The sequence below is a fragment of the Entelurus aequoreus genome, linkage group LG19 (assembly GCF_033978785.1).
Source record: "Entelurus aequoreus isolate RoL-2023_Sb linkage group LG19, RoL_Eaeq_v1.1, whole genome shotgun sequence".
NCBI classification, from domain to species: domain Eukaryota; kingdom Metazoa; phylum Chordata; class Actinopteri; order Syngnathiformes; family Syngnathidae; genus Entelurus; species Entelurus aequoreus.
Window position 1 is genome coordinate 27,805,809 of NC_084749.1, and position 12,211 is coordinate 27,818,019.

At 39.0% G+C, this 12,211-nt stretch overlaps 1 protein-coding gene across 2 annotated transcripts in view; it reads left to right on the plus strand.

Moving 5' to 3' along the window:
• ddah1 (dimethylarginine dimethylaminohydrolase 1) overlaps window positions 1-12,211 on the plus strand; it is a 216,670-nt gene that overhangs the window by 182,322 nt on the left and 22,137 nt on the right. For both annotated transcript variants that reach the window (XM_062028210.1, XM_062028209.1), the window contains one exon: window positions 7,812-7,955. In XM_062028210.1, the coding sequence (XP_061884194.1) occupies window positions 7,812-7,955 (144 nt within the window). The remainder of the gene's footprint in view (window positions 1-7,811; window positions 7,956-12,211) is intronic.

Genomic DNA, 12,211 nt, shown 5'->3' on the forward strand with positions numbered 1-12,211 from the left:
ATAGCAGTGTGTGTTTGTACAAGTGTTTGTGTGTGTTCCTGTTACTAAAATTGCCTCTGTTTGGGTTTCTTCGATCATTTAAAGGCTTACTGAAACCCACTACTACCGACCACACAGTCTGATAGTTTATATATCAATGATGAAATCTTAACATTGCAACACATGCCAATACGGCCGGGTTAACTTATAAAGTGCAATTTTAAATTTCCCGCCACACTTCCGGTTGAAAACGTCTAGATATGATGACGTATGCGCGTGACGCCAACGGTTGATACGGAAGTATTGGTACCCCATTGAATACAATACAAAAAAGCTCTGGTTTCATTTCCAAATTTCACAGTATTCTGGACATCTGTGTTGATTAATCTTTTGCAATTTGTTTAATGAACAATGAAGACTACAAAGAAGAAAGTTGTAGGTGTGATTGGTGTATTAGCGGCTGGCTGTAGCAACACAACCAGGAGGACTTACTTGGATAGCCGACGCGCTAGCCGACGCTAGCCGCCAACCGCACGGATGATAGGGTGAAGTCCTTCGTCCTTCCGTCGATCGCTGGAACGCAGATGAGCACAGGTGTTGATGAGCAGATGAGGGCTGGCGTAGGTGGAGCGCTAATGTTTTTATCATAGCTTTGTGAGGTCCCGTTGCTAAGTTAGCTTCAATGGCGTCGTTAGCAACAGCATTGTTAAGCTTTGCCAGGCTGGGAATTATTAATCGTGTAGTTACATGTACATGGTTTAATAGTATTGTTGATCTTCTGTCTATCCTTACAGTCAGGGATTTATTTATTTTGTTTCTATCTGCATTTGAGCCCGATGCTATCACGTTAGCTCAGTAGCTAAAGAGCTTCGCCGATGTATTGTCGTGGAGATAAAATACACTGTGAATGTCCATTTCGCGTTCTCGACTCTCATTTTCAAGAGGATATAGTATCCGAGGTGGTTTAAAATACAAATCTGTGATCCAAAATAGAAAAAGGAGAGAGTGTGGAATACAATGAGCCAGCTTGTACCTAAGTTACGGTCAGAGCGAAAAAAGATATGTCTTGCACTGCATTCTAGTCCTTCACTCAAACGATCCTCATCCACGAATCTTTCATCCACGCTCAAATGAATGGGGTAATCGTCGCTTTCTCGGTCCGAATCGCTGTAGCTGCATTGAAAACAATGGGAAATTTTGAGGAGTCCTTCCTCTGGTGACGTCACGCTACTTCCGGTACAGGCAAGGTTTTTTTTATCAGCGACCAAAAGTTTCAACTTTATCGTCGATGTTCTCTACTAAATCCTTTCAGCAAAAATATGGCAATATCGCGAAATGATCAAGTATGACACATAGAATGGATCTGCTATCCCCGTTTAAATAAAAAAAATTCATTTCAGTAGGCCTTTAACAAGACAGGCTTCTAACAAATATTACTCAAATAATTCAGAGAATAACTTAGAATCTTACACAGATACATGTTGTCAGAAACGGGGATTGTTGCTTGCAACGTGACCCCAAGATGCCAGGAAGAGCAGGCGGAATGCAGGTAAAAATTACATTTAATAAACTAGTGCAGCTAGGAAGTGCACAGTAAATGTAAAGCAACACGAGATACAAAGCATACTAGCAGAGGTTGCAGAAAACCACTACACAATTAACAGTCTTCACAGAAAAATGATCCATCCCTGTTAGATAAACAGGCTGGCATAAAAAAGAGCCTGATTGGCAAACAGAAACAGGTGAGTCACGGTTGCCAATCAGGGACAGGTGTGGGAGCCAGCGCTCAGTGGCAGACAGGGGAAGTGAAAACTACAAAATAAAAGCACTGGACAGGAATTCAACACCAAACACACAGGCAAAAACAACACAAGTCCAAAACTGTCACAGAGGTTATGACACATTTTTGTTTGTGTGTATTCATAACGTTCAGTCGAAATTACGGATGGATATTGAATTCAGTACTTTTATAGGTAACGGACAAATTACATCGGTACTACAGAGTACTGATTTATGTAAAATCTCCACCAATTTTTCTATATCTAGGTTTGCCCGAGACGTCACGCCCAGTTGCAGACTCAGCACCCGCTTGAACACTTGGCGGCCAAACAGGCGTATTCATAGCAGAATGCCTCTAGGTAATGGTGCAATTTTCCATGCCAATAAAGTAAGAGTTCTCGATAAAAAGCGCTCGAAAGTAATGCTGCGTTTTATTGTACTGGGAAGTCGGAATTTCCGAGTCAGAACTCAAACGGCCCCTGGAAAGTTAGAGTCCTTACCACCCCAGAGTTGGCTTTCAAAGATGGCTGCTGTAATATCCGTTATTAGCGCTTCTGACCATATTTTTTGTAGCACCAAATTAGCCAAATAAGTTGGATTGTTGGATGTATATATGGGAATGTTACAGTACTGTACAATCTCTTTTTTCGTGTGGTATGTGCGTACTACATCGCTAACATTTGCGTCTTTGTGTTACCTCTTCATCTAACCTGTTTGAAAGTTGGAGAAGGACAGCATATTTGTCACAAAGTTATTTATATTCAGACAGGCAAGTGCAAGAAGGGCTTTTTTTGGGATGTGGTCATTTTAATATCCGACTTCATTATAACTGGTGGCTCATAATTCAGCTTTGATGTCTTTCCCAGCTCCAACTTTCAAGATGTATTGAACGTAGCTTAGAGCTCCACTTTTTAAGATAGCATGATGCTGATTTGCATTGCAGTGTTTCTTAACCATAGAGCTGGTGCCCATTGTTGGGAAGCGAGCGCCCCCTAGAGGTCTGCCAAAAAATATATGTTTCTCAGCTGTGGTTACTCAATTGTAATACACTTTTCCACCACTTGTGGCAGTAATGACAATATCAAACAAACAGAAGAAGTCTGGAACTAAAGTTATTGAGTAGTTTATTAAGCTCAACAATTATGACTTAAGTGGTGAAGCTATATTTTCAATTGTACTCTAATTTTATTGACAGTTTAGTAAAGAAACATTCATTATTAATTTGGTTTTAGTGCAACATACTTGTATGTTAATGTATGTTCTGTCAGTTGTTATAAGTCCCTTCTTATGCAGTATATTTAGTTTGTACCTTTTTTTCCCAATCAGCCTAACCTAAGCCTAAGGTTTAAGGTTTGAATAAATAATATTTCTAATTAACACAGGTTAGATATAATTATTGAACTCATTTAAAATCAAAAGTAAGATTACTAATTCAGTGTTAATATTTGAGTGCACCATTCAGCCCGTTTGTATTGGAAAAGTTGGGCCGCAAGGTCTAAAAGGTAAAGAACCCCAATGCTACTGATTAGCATTGGGGATTTTACATGGCGATTTTAACCCCTCCAAATTTGGCAAACAAAACTACAACTAAATATGCACATATAATCTAACTGCTGGTGTATAATAAGTACAATAGTTGTAGAGTAAACACACTTTTTTAGGGCTCAACAAAAGACAAGACTGGCACATTCAACGCAAAACAAATACTTCCTGACTATAGCAACAAAACTAGGACAAATTAAAATTAATTCATACTTGCAAATGAGACTCGGAAGTGTAAGAAAACAAGACAGCACAGTTGTAAATATCAGCTCATTATTAATTGTTCATTGAAATAATCACATTTAATCTATTTAACAAATTAACATATATAAAATTGCTGCCATTGAGTACTGATACCAATTCCCGGGCACTGTTCCAATGTGAAAGGTACTCATTCCTAGTCATAATGACTTATTTCTCAAAAATATCAGCCATAATGACTGTAGAAAAACATTTATTCTAGATAGCTTCATTGGAAATATTGTCCTGTTCTATTGCTCCATTGGTTCGGAATGATCTTTGACAAAACATAACGTGTATGTCTTACTTGCATCAGGTATCTTGCAAAAGAAAACATTCCCCTCACATTTCAGCCACCATTTTCTACATGCACAACACAATATATCTGCAACTTGGATAAAATGTATAGTGCTTGTATAGTAGTATAAAAGCACTATCCACTGAAAATGTTAGGTCAACACGCAACCATTATTTTCTCAATAGTTGGTCCATGTGAGACAGGCCCCTTCTTTGGCTTCTTTTAAGACCCTTCTTAAAACCCATTTTTATTCACTGGCTTTTAACCCAGCATGAGACTTTAAACTGTTGTTAACTTTTTTTAACCTTTTAAACTGTTTCTAACTTTTTAACTGCTTTTTATCTAACAAATTGTTTTTAGGGTAATTTGTATTTGCTTTTTCAATGTGTATGTTACTTCTGTTTTAAATGTTTTTTTTTTTAGTCTGTCCTTTGCCTCTATTTCTTTGTGGTGTACAGCCCTTTGTTCTTCAACCGTGGTTGTTTTTAAAGGGCTTTATAAATAAAGTTGGTATGGTATGGTAGTAAATTAGTCAATCTCCACTTTTACAGCAAAACATAAAAATGACTCTGTAACAACTGGTGGACCCCAGGAAAAGTCGTCTTTGCTATGGTGAAAAGTTAAACAATAAAAACTGTAATTGTTGGTGGAGTCATGATTACGTCTGCCATCTGCCATCTCCTAATCCCCCACTGTATACAGGCGAGTTCAGTGGTTACGCACATAAAGATTGTTTTCATTTAGCTCTGCTGCAGGCACATCACACCCCTCCAAGTGACCATTGAATCCCTCTGTTCACGCACATGCACACACACACTGGTGTGTGTCTAGCACCTCAGAAGACATTACCAAAGTTTCCTTTCCTGCACTCTCAGTCACTACTTGTCTAATGTTAAATCATTTTTCAATTAGACTCAAAATAAATTGACTCTATTATTTTTTCTATACATTATATGGCAGAAGAGTACAGACTGGAGTAGTGTGTTGCTCTCGCCATTAAGTTGGCGAGAGCATTACGTTGAATGTGCCAATCATTTCTTAAGTTGAGCTCTACAAAGTGTTAATACCCTAAGTATTGTACTTGTAACACGCCAGATGTTTGATATGTAAGGAGCTGACATGTAAAATAGGTAATGCTAACTACATGTCTATGGAAAATCCAATGGAAATTAGCATCCAGGTAGTACATTTTGAAAAGTGGAGCCTATCTGTACTTTTCAGCACATTTATTTTGCTTTTTTGGACAGGAAAAAAGTTAACATTGCCTAAAGACAGTCCAGCTGAGTCTGCTCTGAAAGCTTGACTACTTGTTACACGGCCAAGTGCCTGAGCCGGTGCCGAGTCTGCAACCGGACATGCAACAAAGTACCGAAATACTGCATGCCATTGCTTGGTTTTGCGCGAATCGATACCCTATAAAAGCATCAAATTCAGTAGCTATCCTTTCTTACTGTGTGGAAAAAAAATATTTTTCCAAGAATGCATATGGTATTTTGAAAAGTACAGTACATACACTGCAAAAACTGAAATCTAAGTAAGATTAAATATCTCAAATAAGGGTGATATTTGCTTATTTTCTGTCTGATAATATAATTCTTCTCACTAAGCAGATTTTATGATAGAGTGTTTTACTTGTTTTAAGGGTTTTAGTCCTAAATTATCTCAGTAAGATATTACAACTTGTTGCTAAGATTTTATAACCTATATTGAGTAAAACATGCTTGAAACTAGAATATCAACTGTTGCAAAGCTGTGTCATCAACACTCACAAGTATAAACTACTTTTTTAAAGTAATCATTTCTTAATTCAAGCATGAAAAAAAAATCATGACTTTGACACAATTGTGTCTCATATTATGGACTTTGCTGTTTTATTTTCAATGAAACTAGAAAATACGTGCTCATATAGTAGTACAGTTGTTATTAGTGAAAATATACTTATTTTAAGGTATTTTTGGGTTCATAATTTTACTTGTTTTGGAAAATCTTGACAAGCCAAATTTTCTTGTTCTATTGGCAGATAAGTTTGCTTAGTTCAAATAAAATACCCCTAATTTTTGTATTTTTTATTCTTGTTTTTGAACACTGACTTTTTGCAGTGTAGATGTTTGTGTTTTATTGGGCGACAGACACATGCATTTACATGAATTCCCAAAATAGAACAATAACAAGGTACTCCACCTTAAATGTTGTAATAAGTGTGTATGTAACAGATTCCAGCTGGCGCAGCGGTTTGAGGGTGCTGGACTATGAGCTGACACCTCAAGGCTTTTAGCTCATTGCCTAGCTCTGCTGCACTTAAATCACATTCACCTCTGACTGCGCTGATCGCCACCGTTACAGCCGCGTGAGAGTAGGTTGGTAAAACTCAATCACCAATGCCTTAAAGCAGGGGTGTCAAACGTGCGGGCCGGATCAGGGCCGCAAATAGGTTTTATCCGGCCCGTGTGATGAGTTTGCAAAGTATAAAGATTAGCTGCTTTTTTTGGGGGGGGGACGAAAGAAACTCCTGTTCTAAATGTGTCCACTGGATGTCACAATAGCAATTCTGTTAGGCAAGCAAACTGGAGGTACACAGTAAAGGGTGACTGTGGCTCCTCCTCCTCCTCGACCTACGTCAAACGTAAAACCTGCCGTTTTACGTCTTCTGCTTCGAACACATCGTTATTTGGCACCCTTACTCCCCCAAAATGTCTCTGTCAAACACGAGAAAAGTGAACTTAACCCTTTTGAATAGTTTTTACCTCCGTTTCTTACGGTTAGTTAATGAGTTAGCTCTGGATTGATACGTGGACATGACAAAGGAGGTATTTGATACCTCAAAGAGTTTACATGTTGTGTTTTTTGTTCAATCCCAGAAAGACTGATTTAAAGTTTAATCCTGGCTTTGTAGATACACTGAGACCAAGCCTAAGCTCATTGTGTTTTTGAAGCTGCACCAATTTCCTCAGAATTTTCAACAAACTTGTAGTGTTTTGTCCAGAGGATTATTTGTGATTGGTACTTTTTCAGAATGTGCTTGTTCCATTTTTGGCCAAAGTAAAACAAAGAAAGAACTTGGAGTTGTCTTTATTTTTAAGTTATCATGCCATGAATTGACCATTACAGCCCACTTGGGAATAGATTGTCTTCCATGCGGGCCCCTGAGCTAAAATGAGTTTGACACCCCTGCCCTAAAGAGTTGCGCTGGTCATTGAGTTGATAGCTCTGTTGGTTAGCACTCTCGACTCTAAACCTGTGGACCCTAGCTTTGTCCCTGGGCAAATCAGCGGGTTACTTGTAAACAAAAAAGAAGCCAGTTTCTCACAAGAGCTGAAAAAGACTGTTTAATGATGTATCTTTTGCCCAATGGCGTAGCAAACACAGCCCCTTCCAACACACACTTTTGTATCCAACCACCAAAACATCCATCACACATAACTTAATCATGAGAACAGAATCAACTATTCTCAGCCCAGTAAGGCAGTAGACAACATTTTTAGAGGGGAAAAAGGATCATATTGTCAGGTCTATATCAGGCTTTGAAAAATTGTTTTTAAGATTCTTTTTACGACTGTTGACATTTTGAATATGCTTTCGACTCCCCTTCCCTTTTTGTCTCAGTAGTATCCGTCCGCACATGTTCCACTCGTAAACATGAAGAGACACCTGCCTCTTTTCTGGTCATAACATCCTCACCCACCGACCACCTCCCGCCCCCACTTCCTCTTGGCAACATGGGAGTCGTCCGTCTCAAACTCTCTCCGTGCTCGTCCAGTCCCACCTTCGCCTCCATTCGATTACATAAATAATGTGACATCTGCTGAAGAAGAATGTCTGCTCCTGTGTTCTCCATTAACGCCCCAGGCCCCCGAGAGCGGTTTGGCAGAGCCACGCGGTGCTGACTTAGGATTGCGGCCTTGCTTCTCACTCAAAAAGTGTTTTTTTGTTTTTTGAACCTCTATTTCCTGTGTGTGTTTATTTGTGCGTGCAGATCATGCAACAAATGAGTGATCATCGTTACGACAAGCTGACGGTGCCTGATGACCTTGCTGCCAACTGCATCTACATGAATCTATCCAATAAAGGACATGTGCTTCTGCATTGCACACCAGAGGAGTTTCCGGAAAGTGCAAAGGTAACAGTTTGCTTGTTAATTTAGTGTCACGGTAGCTCAGGACTTGGGCTTTGAAACCAGGCGGTTGGGGTTTGAGTCCTGATGCAGATAAGAAAATAAATGTGGCGAAGCAACAATAAACAAACTACCCACATAGTGAATTACACAAAATATCACCATGACTGAAACAAATCTTAGAGGCTAGGACATGATTGGTGTAGTAAGGTAAGTATTCTTAAGGAGAATGAGAGTTGTAGAAATATTGATGTTGCCAAGGCAACATGCTACTCAACACAAGCCATTTGCTTGGCTAAGACGTGAACAAATAAATCCTGGACCAAACCACCTCTTAAGGCCCAAGATTTTACATGCTTTTTTTAATTTCTCTTTGATATTTGGGCTTATTGGACCCTAATTAGAATAAAAACTAAAACTATTGTTTTAATATGATGTACTTAGTCCATAAGTACACAAACGTGTACTTCATGTGTAGTGACATGCACATTTTTATTTGTTCACTTTTTTTCCCAAATTCCATTGTATGTTATCCTCTTCTGACACCACCAGATAGCAGTATAAGTGTCCATATGTCTGCATAAGACCCCAATTCAGTAGTGTACACAATTTTTGAAATAAGAGCTAAAAGATGCTGTCCACGCATGTGGCCACTAAGGCCTTTAGAGGTTAAGTCAGGGGTGTCAAATTCATTTTAGATCGGGGGCCACATGGAGAAAAATCTTCTCACAGGTGGGCCGGACTGGTAAAATCACGGCACGATAACTTAAAAATAAAGACAACTTCAGATTGTTTTCTTTGTTTAAAAATAGAACAAGCACAATCTGAAAATGTTGGGGTTTTTTTACACTTACATGTTGCGGTTATTAGTATTCTATCTTTATTTGTTGTTATTTATACTTTCTGATTAAATTATGTGATAATGTTCATTTTCAATCCATCAAGATAAAAAAATATCAAAGTCAAATTACAGGATGTTATTTATGTAGTTTGCACATTTTCCTCGACCTGTGCACTAACGTGTTTTTTTTTTTTTTTTTACATATGTTGCATCTACAAAGATACAAAAAATTGCTGTTGCGACATCTAGTGGACACATTTAGAAGAGCAGTTTCTTTCATTAAAACATTTTGGTTCATTTTTATACTTTGCAAACTCATCCCGCGGCCCAAATAAAACTTGTTCGCGGGCCTGATCCGGCCTCTGCATTAAGTACTGTATGTATTCTTAACACCATCCATGAATGGACAAATACTGTACATTCTGGATTATAGAGCGCATCGGAATATAAGCCTAAATTTAAAAATATATACAGTACAGGCCAAAAGTTTGGAAACACCTCATTTCAATGCGTTTTCTTTATTTTCATGACTACATTGTAGATTGTCACTGAAGGCATCAAAACTATGACACCTGTGAAGTGAAAACCCTTGTTGACTACCTCTTGAAGCTCATCGAGAGAATGCCAAGAGTGTGCAAAGCAGTAATCAGAGCAAAGGGTGGCTATTTTGAAGAAACTAGAATATAAAACATGTTTTCAGTCATTTCACCTCGTTTTGTTAAGTACATAACTCTACATGTGTTCATTCATAGTTTTGATGCCTTCAGTGACAATCTACAATGCCAATTAAAAAAAAAAACATTGAATGAGAAGGTGTGTCCAAACTTTTGGCCTGTACTGTATATGTTTTTCCATATATTAGGCCCACTGAACTATAAGCCCCGGATATACCGGTATTACAGATGTTAACGATAAACCGATGCGACCGGATATCTGGTTTGAGAAGTGGCCGGTTCGGCTATGTCGGTCACAGCCCTCAATCGATAAGTTTCAGCTGTGAATTCTTAGGTTAATCTAGTGTATAAAATTAAACCGGTCGTCGCGTCGAACTAGGAATCAGTTGACAATGTTTGTCTTTAAAACAACACAAGAACCAGGGTTGTCAGTATAAAGAGTCATACGCTTGTTAAGTTACTTGCGTAACCGGGGACGAGAATAGACGTAGATACATGGACCGGGTGTTCAGAATCAGAAGTACTTTATTAATCCCCCGGGGGAAATTAAGATTTTCAACACAATCCCATTCAAGAGTAGACAAACAGAACAGGATTGCTGACGGGTCTGCCAACTTCCGGCACCCCTTACAAAAAAGGTGAGGTGGTTCAGACTGAGGCCAAGAAAAAAAAAAAACTTATGGTCATAGCAAACAAACATGTGTGTAACAGGGAAACATCAAAGGACGTAAAAGAGCAGAGCTGATGCAACCAGCTGCCACACCAGCAGTGCCACTTCTACACAGTTACAAAAATTAAAACAAAAAAAAATAAAAATAAAAATATCAACCAGTAATATACAAACCCCGTTTCCATATGAGTTGGGAAATTGTGTCAGATGTAAATATAAACGGAATACAATGATTTGCAAATCCTTTTCAACCCATAATTGTGATGGTACCGGGTAGAAGGAGACGGCACTGAGGCTGGGAGAGCGTTTAGCCTGGGGCGTATTTATTCACAAGGAAAATTCTATATAAATATATATATATTATTATATATATATATAATTTACATAATATATTATATTGTATAATATATTATGATATTATATTACATATTATATATATCAATATATGTATATATCAGATGTGTATGTAACCAAACAGGAAATGGGTGTCAGACTGTGTAGAATTTAACTGGAGAGTTTTACCGTAAGTGTTGGAGGTGCGTGTTGAGAGGAGCGGTGCTGTCAGACAAGGGCAAGGCAGGCAGGGTTTGTCCAGGGGCGGAAGCGTGGTCGGGAGGCAGGAGAGAGTCGTCGTAGTCCGGGGGCAAGCGAGGAGTCGAGAACCAGGAAGCACGAGGAAGACAGGGATGCTCCAGGAGCGCACGACACACAGCGTGACTCGGGGACGCACACAGGGAGCTGCGGGGTGAGGGAGGACACGACAATTAGCGCAGGGAACAAAACACAGAGATCAGGATCAAAAAGGCAACTAGGAAGCTGGAGACGAGCTTACGGTACGATGTACAGAGTGCTACGTTCTGGCAAAGGATCTCTAGCAGAGGTGTGGACTCGAGTCACATGACTTGGACTCGAGTCAGACTCGAGTCATGAATTTGATGACTTTAGACTCGACTTGACAAAATGTAAAGAGACTTGCAACTCGACTTAGACTTTAACATCAATGACTTGTGACTTCACTTGGACTTGAGCCTTTTGACTTGACATGACTTGCTACTTTCCCCAAAACCCAAAGCTTAAAAAGTTATTTGGGAGCGCTCCGTATCTTTCATTTTGTACGTGTCTGTCCATCAGCGTGTGTGCTGCCTGTCAGCTGGTGTTCTGTCAGTACAACAGCCAATCAAATTAGTTATACGTTGTTTTCATCACACAGCATTCATCCAATCAAATTGCAGGACAACCACCGAACAAGAGTTGTCAAACAATGCGGCAGAGAGAAACAATTATGCCAAAGTTGGTTTCGTTCGGGTACAAAAACTACGACTTGGTCAACAAAAAACGAATTGCGTATGCAAATCACGCAGTTTGAATATTACAGACGGAGACGCAACAACTTCCAACTTCGTTCGACATTTGAAGTTGCCCAAAGAAGGGTAAGTTTTGAATGTAAGATAACGTTTATTGGCTAAGTAACATGACTTTTATTTGCTGTGTAGTTAAATCAGTGAGGCTGTAAACTCACTGCTAACGTTATAACCATAGACATGTTTTAAGGGTACGCAGCATCGAGCGCTACTGCCTACTGGCGCAGACGAGACGCGGGGCCGCCATCTTGGAGTGGTGATCCGCTCCACTCAGTGCAATTAATTTGTCAGGAGCAATGAACTGTCAGCGCATTTAATTCATTTTACCTCACTGAATACCACTGATTTTCACGCGGTTTTTTGTCATACGTGTAGCTATGATAACGGACACATGTTTTGGCAAGTTTTATTATTCATAGTTTGCTTAACAGTAATATAATATTCTTATACGCTATAAGTGACCAGACGTCCGAGATCAAAACTGGGAATATAATCCCAGAGAAGGGGGAAAAAACGGTAAGCTATTTTTAAATTGAAGAAACAATATGATTAGGTTATATATACATGCGTATATCCTACATAAACAATGTATGAATACATTAGATATCTATATATCTTAGGGACCTATAGACTGTATCTCTGTTGCTGCAGCAGCAGAGAGTTTATTCTGTCGTGACACTTTGTATTGATATTTTGTATTACATTCTTCCCTTAAA